Raw genomic sequence first — 17,482 nt, 5'->3', positions numbered from 1 at the left:
TCCTGCCTCCACCTGCTGGCAAACAAGATTATAAAACTAAGCATAGGACACTGGTAAAAAAAAGAATGTTAGCATTTTTCTCAACAATTAATGGTTTTATATTACTATTTAGCAGTATTCATTTTTTAGTAAAGTGTTGTAAAATTCTTATGCAATCCAAGTCATAACACGCAGTTGTATACCGACCAATAATGTATTTCTCTTAGGAAGAATTATAATAAAACATCTCTTAATTCAATATGTTGTCTAAAAGGTCAAAAATAAAATAATAATTTAGAAATATTTTTAAATTACCTGATAAATAACATCTTGGAAAAGGACTGGAAAAGTGAGTGCAGCATCTTCTAGTTCATTTAGACTACAGTGCACTAGTGTTTCATCCTAAAAAACAAAACACATATATTAAACAAACCAAGAAAGACCACAAAAAAATTTTAATGTATTTTTTCATTATCACCAAAAATTAGCATTTATTAAACTACTTATAAATATGTAGAATTATTTAATTTGTAATTCTTGGTTGCAGAGTTTAAAAACTACTAAAGTTTTGCAGAAGTGGAAGTCTTTTTCAATAAGTAAGAATGTGTATGTGTTTAGAAAGTACATATGTACTTAATATATGTGTACTTTATCTGAGTAAACTGTAAATCACAAATATTTCTAGATGTATGATAAAGAGGAAGAAAGAGCAATGTGGATCAAAAGCCAGGTGACCTAAATTCTAGTGGTGGCTCTGCCACTAAGTAATTTAGCTGTGGAATTGAGTAAATCACTTTTTTGGTTGCAGTTTTCTCAGAAGGGAAGGAGAAAAGTAAAAGGCACTGAACTAAATGTTTCAAAAATATCTTCTAATTAAAAAAAAAAATCCTATGGTTATGTAAATTTAACAGTCAAAGTAGACTCATAATCTTGACTCTTAATTCCTTTCTGCTCAATGAAAGAAAAACGGATAAGGTTAAGATCCATTAATATTAAGACATGAAAATTTTCTTTTTTTCTTAAAGTTCAATTCTGAAAGATGAAAATAAGATTCCCCCCCCCACCAAGATACCATATGGCTATTCCACCCCCTTTTAAGTAGAGACAATAATCATAGGAAAAAATCCTTTAATGACCTAAATGAATTCCAACACTAATGTTCATCTTTTGATTACATGCAAGATTAGCTGATATATCCTTGTTAATTTAAAATCAACTGAATAAAGACAAATGGGGGAATTTGCTTAGGCTATTAACATTTCCTATCCCTATGACCAAATCATGACCCAATTTTGTTGCTTCTTCATCCACAACATAATCCATTCTGTTCTATCATCTTCTGAAAAATTAGCAAATTACCAAGTATAAATATCTTAACAAAATATTTCAAAATATTTAATAATTTTGCTTTTATGACCAAATAAGTTCTTACCATAAAATCACCTTATAGCTTCTATCTCCTAAGAAGTCTTGTATTATTCATGTCATTTAAAAATTCTCCATATATTCTCAGTCCTATCATTCCTACCTTCTCATCATTCTAGTGAAATTATTATTTCTTGGTGGATATAAAATTTTTCAAGCTATTGGACTTCTTCACTCCATCCCTTTAACACAACTGCCCACAACAAATTCTATTTCATATCCAATAGCTAGCTTCAAAACTTTGATCTACTTGTATGCCTTTAACAAGTCATTTTTGCCCACTATATGGCAGAAGTAAATAAGAATAAAATTGTTCGCCAAATTCTGAAATCTAGACTATACTAACAAAAAAAAATTTGTATCCCCTATATATGAAGTTTGTAGAAGGGCTAAGTCATGTCTTTTACATAATTCTGGGCATCAGACATGCTGTGACTTTTTAAGAGACAAATAAATGAAAACCTTCCTAACATACTGTATTTTGTTTGTTTTCCATATAGAAAAGATGGAAAGTGACTGCAATGACTTTATGAAAATAAGATTTGATCAATAATAGTGTGTTTGGGGCTATATTAGTTGTGGACTATCTTCTTATTAAAAAAATTAAAGTTTTTATTCATACCAAGAGAACATATGAAATATCAGAACATATGAACTGTCAGAGCAATGGGGTCATGTTCTGGGCCTCTATTATTAAACTCTTGGTAATACAAATTTCTTGGCATTCAACACTACTTAAAAATAAATATAGTGAGATGGATATAACCTTACATATTGAGTTTTACTAAGATAGGTTCTATATGGTTCTTGCAAGGAAAAATGATCTTCTCTAAAAAGAAGAAATCCAACATCTAAAAATTATGATTAAATGAAAAGAATAAAGTTAAAATTTGGGTGGAAGGAAAAAACTGGATTTTAGGGATAGGATTTAAACATTGACAAGAAACAAATATCTGAATGTTAAAAAGCTAAGACTCCTATTATCATGGCATATTTAGGTAAAGTTTCAGTACACTAGTAGATAGCTCTCTTATTTTGGGAAGTATTTTCATTTTAAGGAATATCAAATGAATGACCCTTTCCCTCTTCTAGAGATTATATACTCACCAAGTCTAAGACTAAGGAAAATTCTGGTGTACTCCTTGTTTTCAAAGGAAGAGCTGGCTTCCTATTTAGTTGTTCTTCAGTTAATGGGGGAACATGCTTGATAAAATAATAGCTATAAGAAAAAAATTTACAAGAATTATATCAACATTCTATTTGTACACATTTTTAAATAGGTAACTAAAATTTATACTTAAGTGAAACATAGTACATTAAACCTAAGAAAGAATTTAATCTGAAAGACAACTGATTTAGCAGATAAATAGGAGCTTTCATGCTTCAGTAAAATCATTTATACTTACGGGTCAAATACTTCCCAATCTTCTTCATAGGTTGCTTCTGCATGGGCTGAGGAATAACCACTATCTGGAGACACAGGTGCTAAAATTCAGTAAAGTAAAAAGAAAACCTTTTAGACAATGTTTAAAAACTTTAATAAAAGTAAACTTTATTTTATTTATATTTGCTGCTTTGGAACTTCTATATATAAAGTCTTGAAGCATTTTTCATTTTTAGGAGTTTAATTTTTAAGTACAAGAAACAATTTGTAAACATTTTAAAACAAATCAAATAGTATATTCTTATTTCAGATACCATGATATGATGAGAACAATATTTAAGCACTAATCTGGCATTAGTTCTTAGGATAGACTAGAGAGTTAGTAGAGACTGGGATCAAAGAGGCCTCCTGAGAGACTGTTCAAATCTGAAGTGATGACAGTCTGGATATAGATAGTAAAACTAGGAAAGGGTAAGAAAGGACAATTATAAGCCTTTCAAAGGACTAAACACACTTAGTAATTCCCCCCCCCCGCTCCCCCTTTTCTTCATACGGGGCAAGAGAGGCATAAAAATGAATATAATTTTGGGTAAATTGATAATTCATTATATTAAATTTAAATTCAGGATTATAAATAGAAACTATTCTATGCTAGTTACATATTGCCTTAACTGTATAAATCTTTTATAATTCAGCTGTGAGAAAAAAAAAAAATCATTAAACATCAAGTTAGTTTTGTACTTGCATTAAGTCCAAAATCAAATAATTTCAAACCCAGAAAAATACATTAGTAAGAAAATGTCTCAGTTCTATTTGAGAGTTTTATGTAAGTCACTGAAATTACGGGGCCGTCTTACTACATATCAGGTCCTAAGTCTGATTATTTCAGTAATAACTACTCATACTTTAAGGTATAAAGTTATCTTCACCCAAGGGACACCATTTTTGAAAGCAAATTTCTTGCTGGGACCCAGCTTATTTTTCCCTTTCCTCCCTAATCTTGAACCAACTTCGATAAAAGTGCTGGAAGCCATCACCTAAAACTTTGGGTTGGGGTTACACTATTTTTGTGTACTGTTTTCTTCCTTCCTACAGCTAGGTAGCAAAGCCCTTCAGTTTAATTCTGGAATCCCTGAACTCTTTTTATCTAAACTCTTACTGTTTTAGATACAAATTTCTTTTTCTTGATATGTACTCCTGATTTACTTCAATCTTATACCTCTCCTATGTCCCAATTGTCTATCTTTTGTCTCATTCCTTGAACTGGAAGCCTGCATTCTATTCCACTATAAGCACTTCATCTTATACTCCTACCTCCTCTTTTATTGTTTCTTTTCTTTTAAGCCTACTCTGTCTTCTTCTCTCCAAATACTCTTCCTTGGCTTCAGTTAACACATTTATAAGGTTGACTTATAAATCTTTATCTCCAACTAACCTTGAACCCTATGGTTCAACTAGAAGAGATTCCTTCCAACCCTAGTGCTATGATATCTTCTTCTTAAAGCCTTTATTTTTTCCTAGATTATATACATTTATGCTGATTGCATTACCACTCTCCTAGGCTTACAACTTTCAAGTCATCCTTGGCATTTTCCAACATTAAATCAATGACCATACCTTGTTAGTTTTATCAATGCAATATTCTTTTGTGCTTGGATCCTCTCCTTACCACTCCTGCTATTAACCACTGCTTTTCTTGTACTTTTGCTTTTAACAATGCAAATGAACTCCTACTGAAAGTCTGCTTCTAGTCACCCTTTCTCCAGATCACTCTTCACACTATCATCAAACCAATTTCCTCTAATGCCCAAATCTGATCTTGCCCTGTTTAAAAAACAGTAACAACAACAACTTTCAGTAGTTTTTCAATGTCTATAAATTAATTTATAGACTAATTAACTAATATGAGGTTCAAAATCCTCCATGTTCTGGACCTAGTGGATTTTTCTAGCCTTATTGGTACTATTCCCCTTTGTGAACTCAAGTTCTAGCCAAACCAGGCTATATCATGTTCCCCAGTTTATTCCAATCTTTTCCTATGCTTTTGTAATCTCTTCATCCCCTCACTCCTCACCCCACCTGCTTGGAATGGATTCCATGTCTATACCTTCTCTACCTGATAACATAATTAAAGTTTTTAAAATACTACTTCCTTTTAAAGAATTTCCTGATTCCACAATTAGAAATGATCTCATACCTTCTTTAATCACTTAAGACTACTTTATTTTTACTTATATATTCTGCATTCTCTTTATCTCCCAAGAGTTTTATAAAATTTAAAGTTAGAAAGGCCTTTGTAGAAATTTTAGTTTAATTTCTTCATTTGGAAGCTGAAGATTATAGAGGTTAAATAACCAAGGTCACACAGTTAATATAATGCACACTCAAGACTTGAACTCTTCTGATGATCTGAAATCCCATACCTTTTCTACTTTATTTCACTGCCTACTTTTAAATATTTTCCAAAATGAAGTTTGTATACAGTCTCATTTTCCTATTAAAGGACTATTGCTTTTTACTTGTACTCCCAGTGTCTACCTTAATAATGCTTTGAACTAATAATCAAGAAAAGGAAATGAGGGAAGGACAAATTATGTCTACACGAACAATGAAGAGGAGTTTGTAGTTATTTTTACAGTGATCCTAAGAGAAAGAACACTTTTTATAGGCCTAGTGAAGAGTTGGGCATGTCCTGATTCCAGTTATGCCACTCCTGAATTGCATTCTTTCCCTACTAGGACCCTTGGCAATCTCCCAAATTCTGTGGTAAACACTTTTTTTCCTTCTATTTTTGAAGCATGTCTGTTCAAACTTCTGTAGCCATACAATCTATATTCCTTAATGTCTCCATGCTTCTAAAGCTGCAGGAACCGTTTAACAGAACAGTCAAGGTCCTAGCAAGATTTAGTCTGAGGAAGGCAGTCCTTTCACTCTCTATTAAGAAAGCTTTATTTAGCAATTTAAAGTACTTTTAAAAATGTGTGTACTCTAACAGGCTCAGCTTGGTCCTGGAGTTCATATATGCCAAGTAACTTTAAGAAGTGTTCACACACGTATACAAATATATCTAGAGGCTCAGAAGTATTAAAACAATACTCATCAAAATATAACAGTGATTATGAAAATATTTAATTAGCAAGGTTGATTTTTATCACCAATTTTTAGCCAAGTATTATTTTTCAGCTGATAAAAAGTTTTCTAGATTAGTTACAATATGACTTCTAAAGTGACAACTTAAAATCTTCCTCTTGAAAAAGTATATACATTTTCTTGTTTACTTTAAAGTCTAGGTATCATTTGTTCTCTTAGAATTTGTAGTTATTTAAGGGATGTTTTTACCTGTAAGAGGTGGTATATCACGATTAGTTGCTTCTTCCACTTCTTCTAAACCATTATTTATTGTAGGTCTGACTTGGACTGCTTGATTTGAATAAGCTGTTCCATTTGTTGATGTCGTCGTACTGGTAGTGATTTCATCTACCTGTTCCATATCAAGTTGTTTTACTATTTCTTCGGCTTCCACAGCTTGTCCGGGGGAATCTGATCCTGATGTTCCTGAAATTATGATTCATTAAACTAAAAATCATTATTTTAAAAATTAAATTATCCAAAAAGATTATAATCTAGTTTCTGGGGCGAGAAAAGATATGAGGGAAAACACACTGAAATATTGTAAAATCTCGTTTCTGGTAATAGGTTTGATAAACAAATCCTTTCTTCAAAGAAAGTTCAATATTTTAACTCAATGATAGAGCAATTTAAAAATACCTATCAACAAAAAATCTCTTAAGCACTTAAAAATATTTTATTGGGATGGACAGAAATAACTACACCCAGAGAAGGAACACTGGGAAGTGAATGTAAATTGTTAGCACTACTGTCTATCTACCCAGGTTACTTATACCTTCAGAATCTAATACTTAATGTGCAACAAGAAAATGGTATTTACACACATATATTGTATCTAGGTTATATTGTAACACATGTAAAATGTATGGGATTACCTGTCATGGGGGGAGGGAGTGGAGAGAGGGGAGGGATAATTTGGAAAAATGAATACAAGGGATAATATTATAAATTTAAAAAAATATTTTATTGGTCTTTAAAAAAATAAGCATACATATATACTTATTTCCTAATAAATACTGCTCCCTCTCTGAATACAAATACCCTTGTAACAAAGAAAAATATTAAAGAAAACTGGTCAATTGTTTTCTGAGACCAATAATGGTCATTATAATTAGTCTACGTTTACCTACATTTTATTATTTCATATATATTATAATAGTCACTATATATAGAGGTACCCAGCTACACAGAAGAAACTTAAATACAACAGAAATAAAAACAAAATAATTTATATTGACTTAGTAAAGCAAATATAATATTTTAGTCAGCCCGGTAAGTTAATTAAGCTTGGCAAAATGATTTCCTTTTTTGAAAGTTATGCACATTCTTTAATCATTTATCTACTGAGAACTGGGATTTATATTTGTGAATTCTTATCATTCCTTATATATTTTAGATTCTGTTATCTATCCCATTAAACTTATTTTGCCAAACTGTTTTTCCTTCTAATTTTATTATACAGAAATTTTAAATTTTAATATAAATAAAATTTAAAATATAATAAAATAAATAAAATTTTATATAATGCTTCTAGAATAAAGGTTATTCTATTTAATAAATTATCTCCCCTACATAATTGATATATGATTTTACTTTCTTCCATCATTTTAAAGTATATTTGTATTGATAGCTTTTTTTATATCACCTACATTTCCCAGTATACTCTTCTCAGTCTCTTCACTGGAAACCATTCCATAAAATAAAAGATTGTATTTAAAAAAGAGGGGAGAAAAAAGGCCAGCAAAACCAATTAAAATGATCAAAAAGGGCTGGTATTATATGCAATATTTTATACACATAGTCTCCTATGTTTGCAAAGAAGTGGAGGGTGGGGTAGAACACTGATATGGGTCTTATGACTTTAGATCAGACTTGATCATGGCATTCAACGTCAATTATATTTACAGCTGTTCATTGCACCCACATTATCAAAGTAATTGTGTAGACTATTTTTCTGGTTCTGCTTTATAATGACTTTGCATAAGTTCACAGAAGTTGTTTCATGCTTCTTTGTATCATATTCATATCTTGCAGCAAAGTAACATTTTATTACATTAAAATACCACAATTTAATTAGCCAATCCTCAGTCAATGGGGATCTATACTATTTCCCAATACTGAACTGACTTTCTGTTCCTCACTCACAATACTTTCTTCCTATTTCTGTGACTGTTGTACTGACTTATCTCCCATGCCTGGAATTCACTACCTCCTTATCCATGCCTCACAGAGTCCCTTTCTATTACAGTATATAGTTAAGGCACCATCTTCTGCATGAAGTCTACTCTGATCCCTCTCAGTACTAATGTTCCCCCTTCTCAAACTATTTTATATTTACAACAACTTGTTCTATTGCTATTAATCTTATTTTTATAACATATTTTTATATGTACTTTTGTTAGTTGACACTAAGGACTATCTCAAGTTTTTGTACTTTATCCATAGAACACAGAACTAAATGTATCTAAATATAGCAATTAATAAAAACTTCTTTGATCAAAATGATTTATCATTTAAAAATGTTATGATAAATTATTTTATGAATATAAAAGCTTTCTTTCAATGATCTCTCTAAAGTATATATAGCAGTGTAATCTCTGGGTCAAAAGAATGGATGAGTAAGTCAATTATTTGCGTAACTCCAAACTTTTCTAGAATAGTTTCCTATATCATCTGACCGAATTCCCTTTTGTGAGATGTGTTTCTAAATTCATTTCCTACACAACTGTTACCATATTCTCTACATATTTGCTAAATAATGAATCCTTTTCCAGATTTTTCAAAGACTTGGAAAAAACCTCTCTAATCTTTTTAATGTATTTGATTAGTATCTGATATTCCTCTTCTATTTCACTGATATAACTTTTTTTAAACTAAGAAATAGTAAAATCAGGATTTTGATATATATATATACATATATATATATTTATTTAAAAACTGGATATCTGTAAAAAAAAATTATAGCAAGGCTATATTAGAGGTCTTTCTGATAAGATCAGCATGAAACAAGGGTGCCCATTATCATCCATATTACTCAATATTGTATTAGAAATTATAACAATAGTAATAAGAAAATGAAACTAAAGAATCACAACGGGCAGTGAAGAAATAAAACTACCTCTTTTTCCAGATGACATGATGATCTACTTGGAAAATCCTAGCCATTCAACTAAAAAGTTATTTGAAATTGTATTTAAACTAAACAGCAGGATATCAAACAAACATATAAAAATCATCAATATTTCTATATGTCTATATTGTAAATTGTATAGGATACCTGGGAATTTATCTACCAAGACAAACCCAGGAACTAAAGGAAAATAAACAAATAAAGTCAATATTTAAATAAATGGAGAAAAATTAATTGTTTAGAGATGGACAAATATAATAAAAATTTACCTATTTATTCAATATCATTATAATTAAATCACCAAAAAATTATTTCATTGAGCTAGAAAAAACAAAACAAAACAATTTATTTGGAAGAACAAAAGCTCTAGAATACCAAATTAATTAATGAAAAATATATAAAGGAAGAAGGTTTAAGCAACACTAGATTTTTAAACTATTTTAAAAGGCAAGGATTATCAAAACTATATGGTATGGGCCGAGAAAGATGAATCAGTGGAATAGAACAACAGATAATGCACAATAGCAAATGATTACAATAACCTTGGGTTTGATAAATGTAAAGATTTAAGCTTTGGGGACAAGAATTGACTATTTGATAAAAACTTGGGTTAACTGGAAGGTAATCTGGCAGACATTGGTGATTTACATCATTTACCAAGAAAAGATCAAAATGGATACATGACCTAGATATATTATTAGAAATTAGAAAACTATTAAGAACATAGAACACAGACTTATGGATTTGAGAATTTGTGAATAAAGAAGAGATAAAGCACTTATGAGAAAGAAAGTGTATATAACACTCCAACTCCATACCTTTGCATGGCTTTTCTTCATGCATAAAACTTTCTGTCCTTTGACAATAGTTTAGTTCCCCCTGGTATACATTTAAGTCTCAGTTCAAATCTCACATGTGTAGAAGGGCCTTCCTTCCTCAGATTACTATTCATCTACTAGATATATGTTATTTATATATAGTTATTTGTTAGGATTACAAGGTGAGAACTCAGGTTGTCTGGACAGTTCTCTGGTTCAGAATTCACCCCTTTGGTTCGGGCCTTTAAAGGGAGTTTACACCTTTGGAATTCTGAGGGAGCAAGTTCATTGGTTGAAGTGTTTCTCACAACCTGTTGAGTTCTCACTACAATCTCTGTGAGGATAAAAGAGGGCAGCATTGGGTCTGGAGAGTTAGTAGAGTCTGGGCCAGAGTTGGGACGACAGGCTGGAAGAAGAGAGTCTGGCTGGGAGATAGAGTTGAGACGGCAGTCCTAAGGATAACTTAGAGACGACCAGACCTTTACAATTCAGGACCCTTACAATTTGGCGCCCAACGTGGGGCAAAGACTTTTGCTTATCCTGACAAGGACTGACTCTGACCCTTTCAGAGGAGCTAGCCTGGACCTTGACATTTTGGCACCCACAACGTGGGGCAAGGACTTTTGCTTATCCTGACAAGGACTTATTCTGAACCCTTCAGAGGAGCTAGCCCGGACCTTCACAGTTATTTATATGCTATATTCCACTTTAGAATGTAAGATCTGTGATGGGCTACGATAATGTTTTTGTCTTTACTTCCCTAATGTTTATCAGAGTGACATTACAAATAAAGATTATGAAATTCTAGATAAGAAACAAATTTCAGTGAATCAGATACTATTTTCAAAAATTCTTCAAACTAAAAGTATTCAGTATTAAAAGGAAAAATTTGAAGTTAATAGCTGGTTAAGGAGATGATGGTACACAAATTAAATGATAAAAAAAATAAAGCAACAAAATTTAATGTTGACAGATTTATGGAGAAACAGGAATAGTCATTTATTGCTGGTATAATTGCAATCTTTTTAACAAATAAAAATTATAATCATTTATCTTAACCCAATAATTTCATTGAGGTTTAGGCTGTAAGGAATACTTTGTGGGATACAAAGGACTGAGTTATTTCCACTACAAAGAATACACTGGCTTTCCACTTGTGTAGTCAATGAGAATAATTTTCATGCAACAAAATGTTAATTAGGAATCTTGGCTGTATTGAAATATAGAAAACAAAATATGTGTCTCGGCAAAACTGTATTATGTAACTTTATTCTCCTTATAAGCTATGAACATGCCCTCCTAATAATTAGTCATTTGAATATTTTTTAGCAATTTTTACTACCATGTTCTACCTTATAGTTGTTTTATAGTTACTGAACTTCCTGCTATGTCCTTTATGATGCCCAACACAATGACTTATACACAATAGGTATTCAATTAAAATGCATCCCATGGAAAAAAATTTTACAGCTACCATTTCTGATAAAGGCCTCATTTCTAAATATATAGAGAACTGACTCAAATTTATAAGAATACAAGTCATTCCTCAATTAATAAAGTCAAAGGATATGAACAGACAACTGTCAGATGAAGAAATTAAAGCCATTTGTAATGATATGAAAAAATGCTCTAAATCATTATTAGAGAAATGCAAATTAAGACAACTCTGAGGTACCATCATACAACTCTCAAATTAGCTAAAGTGACAGGAAATGAAGATGACAAATGTTGGAGTGAATATGGGAAAACTAGGACACTAATGTGTTGTTGGCAATTATGAAATGATCCAACCATTCTGGAGAGCAATTTAGAACTATGCCCAAAGTGCTATAGAACTGTGCATAACCTTTGATCCAGCAGGTTGTCTACAGAATCTATATCCCAAAGAGATCACAAAAGAGAGAAAAGGACTCATCTGTGGAAAAATGTTTGTAGCAGTCCTTTTTTGTAGTGGCAAAGGGAATTGGAAACTGAGTGGATGCCCATCAGTTGGGGAAATGGCTGACTAAATTATGACATGAAATGTTATAGAATATTATTGTTCTTTAAGATAAGCAGGATGATTTCAGCAAAGCCTGGAAAGACCTATGTGAAATGATTCTGACTGAAGTGAGCAAAACCAGAAGAAAATCGTACATAGTAAAAACAAGATTATATGATGATCAACTGTGGTGGATTTGGTTCTTCTCAGTAACAAGGTAATTGAAGGCAATTCCAATAGACTTGGGATAGAAAATGCCAAAGAAAGAACAACGGAGACTGAATGTGGATTGAAGCAATGTATTTTCACCTTTTTGTTTATGTATTTGTTTCTTTTTTGTGCTTTTTCTTTTTTCTTTTTTTTGCCATCTGATTTGATTTTTCTTGTACTACATTAACAAATATAAAAAATATCTTTAAAAGGATTGCTTGTTTTTAACCTATACCAGATTGCTTGCTGTTTGGGGGAGCAGAGAGGTAAGGGAGGGAGAGAGAAAAATTTGGAAATTCTACAAAAACTTTTACAAAGTTTTATAAAACGTTTATAAAAGTTTACCAAAATATATGTTGAAAACTATCTTTACATGTATTGGGAAAAATAAAATACTATTAAAGAAGAAAAAAAGATTTATCACATGAATGCACTGGAATCAAATACAGTTATTTGTGTAGATAACAAAGTCAATGAAACTAATGTACTTTTAACAGATCTTTTACCTTAAGCAACATGGAAGATGCCACCAACCCAGACTGTGACTAAGTATGATTGTCTATCCCATGCAACTTTAATCCATGTCCTCTAATAAATTCACTTCAAGAAGTCAAGCTAACATGCTAAAAGACTTGCTCGTTATCTCCTGATTTCGTGAAGCTACCAGGCAGAGTACTATAATTGTCAGTCATGCTTTTTCCCTCAACATAAGACCAGCCCACCTTTTATTTCTATCATAAAATACTTTGATAACATCTTTTATTGCTGTTCCTATTTAATTTAAGCTGTAAAAGATGCAATTAAAAAAAAAAAACATATTTAAAAGTAAAAAAACTAGAAAAAACACCTGAAAATATATACTTACTTAATCCAAATTATCTTAAAATATTTGATGCTTACCATTTTTATTTGCTGGTGAGAAAAAGTTGAAGACAGGCGAAAAAATGGTCCCCAACAACGTAGTCCTTGGAGGACTCCCAGTGGCAGGATTATCTTCTAGTTTTCCATTTTGTTTTACATGTTGATTTGTCATTTCATAACTACCAGCTTCTGAGGAAAAAGAATAAACAAAGCTTCATAAACTATGCTGAAAATAAAAATACTGCTTTTTACAAAAGTAACTTAAAATTATAAAGGTAACACTTTAAATAAAGGGTTCTGTGTAAAACAGGTCATTTAAAGTATTTCAGAGCACTTGCATAAAGAAACATTGGGACAAAATCTTAGATAAAAGTGAATAATGAGGAATTTTTTTGTTTCAATTTATTTTTCTTGAAGTGAGGGTACATTTATATTTAAGATTCTTAAAGAAATAAAGATTTACCAAGCATACAACATATAAAAATGTTCAGCTTCTTAAGTTTCTCTGGATTCCTTCAGAACCAAATTCAAAGCAAAAAACCTTTCCTGGTTTTCTCAGATATGAATATCTTTCTCTTTCAAATCATCTTATACCTTGCATGTATTCAGTTATTTACAAATTGTTTCCCTTATTAGGGAAGACAGGAACTGGTCCCCTCCCCCTTTCTTCCTATCCCCAGAATTTAGCCAGTTCTTGGAACATATTAGGAGCTTAATAAATGCTTGTTAATTATTAACAATTTTAGCAAGCAAACAAAACCAAAAACAACCCAAATAATGAAACAGATTTTTCCATAACATAGGACAAACTTGATGACCCAAGATTTAGTACAAGTCATTCATATACACTTAAGGATTCTATTTCCTAAACATTCCCTGCAGTAATTATTATAAAGAAGGAACAAAGATTTAGCAGGACTCATGGGATTAAATGGACTTGACCATCAAGTTAAAATTGAGGCAAATTGGCAAGAGGCTTAAGACATTTTATAGGCCACAAACAAATCTGTGATAGAAATTTATGAATAAAATATTTTATTCTAACCACAGATAATGCCAACTTAAATAAATGCTTAAGCTAATTACATAAATTAAATTAGCATAAGTGCACAGAGTTGGAAAACTTAAGGATAAAGTAAAATCAAGTTAAGGGAGAATTTTTAAAGTTATTAGTGTCTGTTCCTGTGAAACAGATCTATATTCTTACTTCCTACTGGTTTCCTCACTATTTTAGCTCTTTAAAGATTTTCCTCTCCTTTTTTTTTTTTTCTTTGCCTGTGGTTTTTTTTTTTTTTTCTTTCTTGTCTGTTTTTCCTTTTCCCCTCTCCTTTGGTTCCCACCAGCACGAGAGGTACAACCTTTATTCGTGAACTTTTAAGATACTATAAAAATGTTGCTAAGATTGTATTTTTTTAAGCAAACTCTGAGGACAAATAAGTTATATCTCTAAGACAATAGGAGGGGATCACTGTGGTCATGTGTTTTGTACTGAATATCATCTCTTTCTGTTATACAAATAATTTCATTCTTGATCAAGAACCACAGATATAAATATACATATACCAGTGAACAAATTTTAACCTCTATAAAGGTTTATGAATAATTTTTGGAATCTCCATTCAATAAGTCATTATAATTTTGAATAAATGATCTGTTTGTCTAAGCAATCAAAAAAAGAAGCAGCAGTAAATATGATTGACCAATAGCTTTTAAATAGAGACCTATAGGTATCTAAGACCCTTTATCATCCCTTTCTGTTATACAAATAATTTCATTCTTGATCAAGAACCACAGATATAAATGCAGCAGTAAATATGATTGACCAATAGCTTTTAAATAGAGACCTATAGGTATCTAAGACCCTTTCTGAAAGTCAAAATTATTTTTATAATAATAATAATGCAAAGATATTTTAATTTCCAATACAGCACATAATGATAAATCCACACAAAAATTCTTACAAGGGGATGAGAGGAGAGTCCTCCATAATTTTTAAGAGTGTAGAGTCCTAAAGCAAAAAAAGTTTGGTAACTGCTTAGACAGTGTATGGGGGTGTTAGAAAACAAACCCTAAGAAGCTGTGGCTTCCGGCCTACCTCAATTAAGTTATACTACTAAGGAAAGACTTATCAGTGAGTGAATGAAAAACAAACAAACACATAAAAAACCACAACAAAAAAGCCAAAATAAAAATACTTCTCAAATTCAAAGTAGCAAATCTATGGAGGTAAATAGTAACAAGAGACACTCACAGTGCTTTTAAAAGTCTGCATAGTATTTATAAGTAATCTCAAAAGGTGAGAGAATAGCAGAAGCTAAATGAATTGCCCATGGCCAAAGTTTCTTTCTAATACAAATCCAGTGTTGGATTTGCCACGGTCTCTCTCATATAATGAAAGATACCTGAAATCTGAAATTAATGAAAACAAACTGGAAGTAGAAAGCACTCAATACTTTTTACAAAACTATGTATCTTTCTTTTCTAGTATGTCCATGAATATTATACTGAATGAGCCTTAAAGATTTACCAAAAATGACCTGGGGGGGGGATGGGAAATCTTTTTAATAAAAGAAAGGGAAAAGTAGTTGTACTGTTTCCTTACATTTCTTTCAATACTAAACTTTTGTGATTCTGGCAGCAAATTTAAAACAAATTTCAATATTTGATTTAAGCAATACTCTGTTTCAGGAAATTAAAACTTTGCTAAATAATTTAAAATGTTGGTCTGAATGCATTTTTAAGCCAACTCTAAGAGGTTATAATTAGTTTTTCCAACATTATTCATTTAATTAATTTCAACAAGCATTTAATTAAGTACTTCTTATGTGACAAGCATTAAGGAAACAGTCAAAAATGGAAATAGTCCTTATCTCTCAAAGAGGTAAAAGTGTATTGGGGGAAATTAAAGAATTCTAAGAATGTTAGCATGTTAGAGTTGGAAAATATTAGATTATATGTCAATTAATATTTCTCTCTCATTTTAGATATTAATCAACTTCTCTAGCCACAAATCCAATGCAGTCGATATATTTATTTAAAAGAAAAAAGTAATTTAATTACTTAGGGAACATTATAAAATTTGTCTTCTTGATCACAATGTCAATATCATTCTATGAAACAAAACAATAAATTCTTAAATGATTTCTCGTGTCCCCTTAAAAAAAAAGTCAATGATTTCCTCATCCTGACAAATGCAGGGTAGCCTGGAAGCTACTATTCTTATTTGAGACTCACAGAAATGTGGAGATTCATAGACTAGTAGAGCTTAAAAGGACCTTAGAAATAATCTAGTCCAATCTTCTCATTTAAGAATGGCACTATATTCTTTCATGCTCACATCTTAGATAAACACTGATATATTGAAGCAATGCATGAATTTTAAAAGGAGTATTTTAGCATCTATACGCAATGAACTAAAATTGGTATATAATGTAGAAATATGTTCATATAGGGTTTCATATTTTTTCTTTCAAAATAAATGCTCAAAAAATCAGGGAGAGCTTTCTATGATTCATTATAAGATCCGAAATCTCAAACTAGAAAATCATTCATGCTCCTTTTTTTTTTGTAAAGAAAGATCAAATATTTTAGACAAAGGAATAGAATTTCTTCAGTTTGGTAGATCTTCCCACCCATAAATTAAATATACAAATATAAACAAACCTCCATTTACTTGACTTTTCCGTCTTACTCGAGATATCTGTTTATTGGGTTTTTCTCCTGTCCGAGGTGTTGATGTAATCAAGTTGTTATCTATATCTCGTTCTATTCTACTCCTTTTCGAAGGATTTTCTCTCTCTTCCTTAAAAGGTAAAAGGAAAAAAAAAACTTACATTAATTAGGAAACTAAATTAAAGTGTGTATAAAACTATAAATCCCCTTTTCTGGTTTTCATTTACAAAAGAATTAATTAACAGACAAAAGATAGAATTTTCTTAATTCCACGTATAAGACAAATGCAAAAAGTAATGAATTGGTGAGACTTAAATTATTATTATATTAAAGCTATAATTACTACTATTAATAAAGTTCACATTACCATTACCTCTTAATAACATTCACATAGTCACCTCAATAACAATCTGGCTCTAATGAATGCCTCAATCTGGCATGACAGAAACACTAGGTTTTCCAAGACATAGTAGAGGGTCATTTCTGACAGGTTTGACAATGCCGGAAACATTAAATGTGTTCTCTGTTCTTTTTAACAAATTCTTTTCACTGTATTCTTTATGATTTCAAAAAAACTAAACTGGATGGTTATATACAGGGCTGGGAAAGGCACCTGAGGGTCCTGAGTGAGCTATAATGAAGCACTAATGAAGAAATAAGAAATAGAAACAATGAAAAGGATGTCATTAGAAACATGTAGTGGATTGGAAAACAAAAGAAGTCCACCAGAAAAGAAGGTAGATAGCCCTTGGCACCACAGTGATAGTTTACATGCTGTACTGGGTATCCATGCAATGCTATGAAATCTAACTAAAATCTCCATTATGTTGTATGGAACTGCTGTGGAGAATTTATTGGAGAATATGGACGAGGGATACAATAAAAGAGATGTC

At 31.2% G+C, this 17,482-nt stretch overlaps 1 protein-coding gene across 4 annotated transcripts in view; it reads right to left on the bottom strand.

Moving 5' to 3' along the window:
• The window catches only part of CTDSPL2 (CTD small phosphatase like 2), a 98,154-nt gene that overhangs the window by 19,308 nt on the left and 61,364 nt on the right, over nucleotides 1-17,482 (bottom strand). For 2 of the 4 annotated variants that reach the window (XM_074289500.1, XM_074289498.1), the window contains 6 exons: nucleotides 16,581-16,719; nucleotides 12,957-13,106; nucleotides 6,128-6,343; nucleotides 2,811-2,889; nucleotides 2,512-2,623; nucleotides 295-381 (listed from right to left, as the gene is read on the bottom strand). In XM_074289500.1, the coding sequence (XP_074145601.1) occupies nucleotides 295-381; nucleotides 2,512-2,623; nucleotides 2,811-2,889; nucleotides 6,128-6,343; nucleotides 12,957-13,106; nucleotides 16,581-16,719 (783 nt within the window). The remainder of the gene's footprint in view (nucleotides 1-294; nucleotides 382-2,511; nucleotides 2,624-2,810; nucleotides 2,890-6,127; nucleotides 6,344-12,956; nucleotides 13,107-16,580; nucleotides 16,720-17,482) is intronic. The other 2 variants (XM_074289502.1, XM_074289501.1) reach the window with 1 other exon arrangement.

Source organism: Sminthopsis crassicaudata, chromosome 2 (assembly GCF_048593235.1).
Source record: "Sminthopsis crassicaudata isolate SCR6 chromosome 2, ASM4859323v1, whole genome shotgun sequence".
NCBI lineage: Eukaryota > Metazoa > Chordata > Mammalia > Dasyuromorphia > Dasyuridae > Sminthopsis > Sminthopsis crassicaudata.
This window is presented reverse-complemented; position numbering and strand designations above follow the sequence as displayed.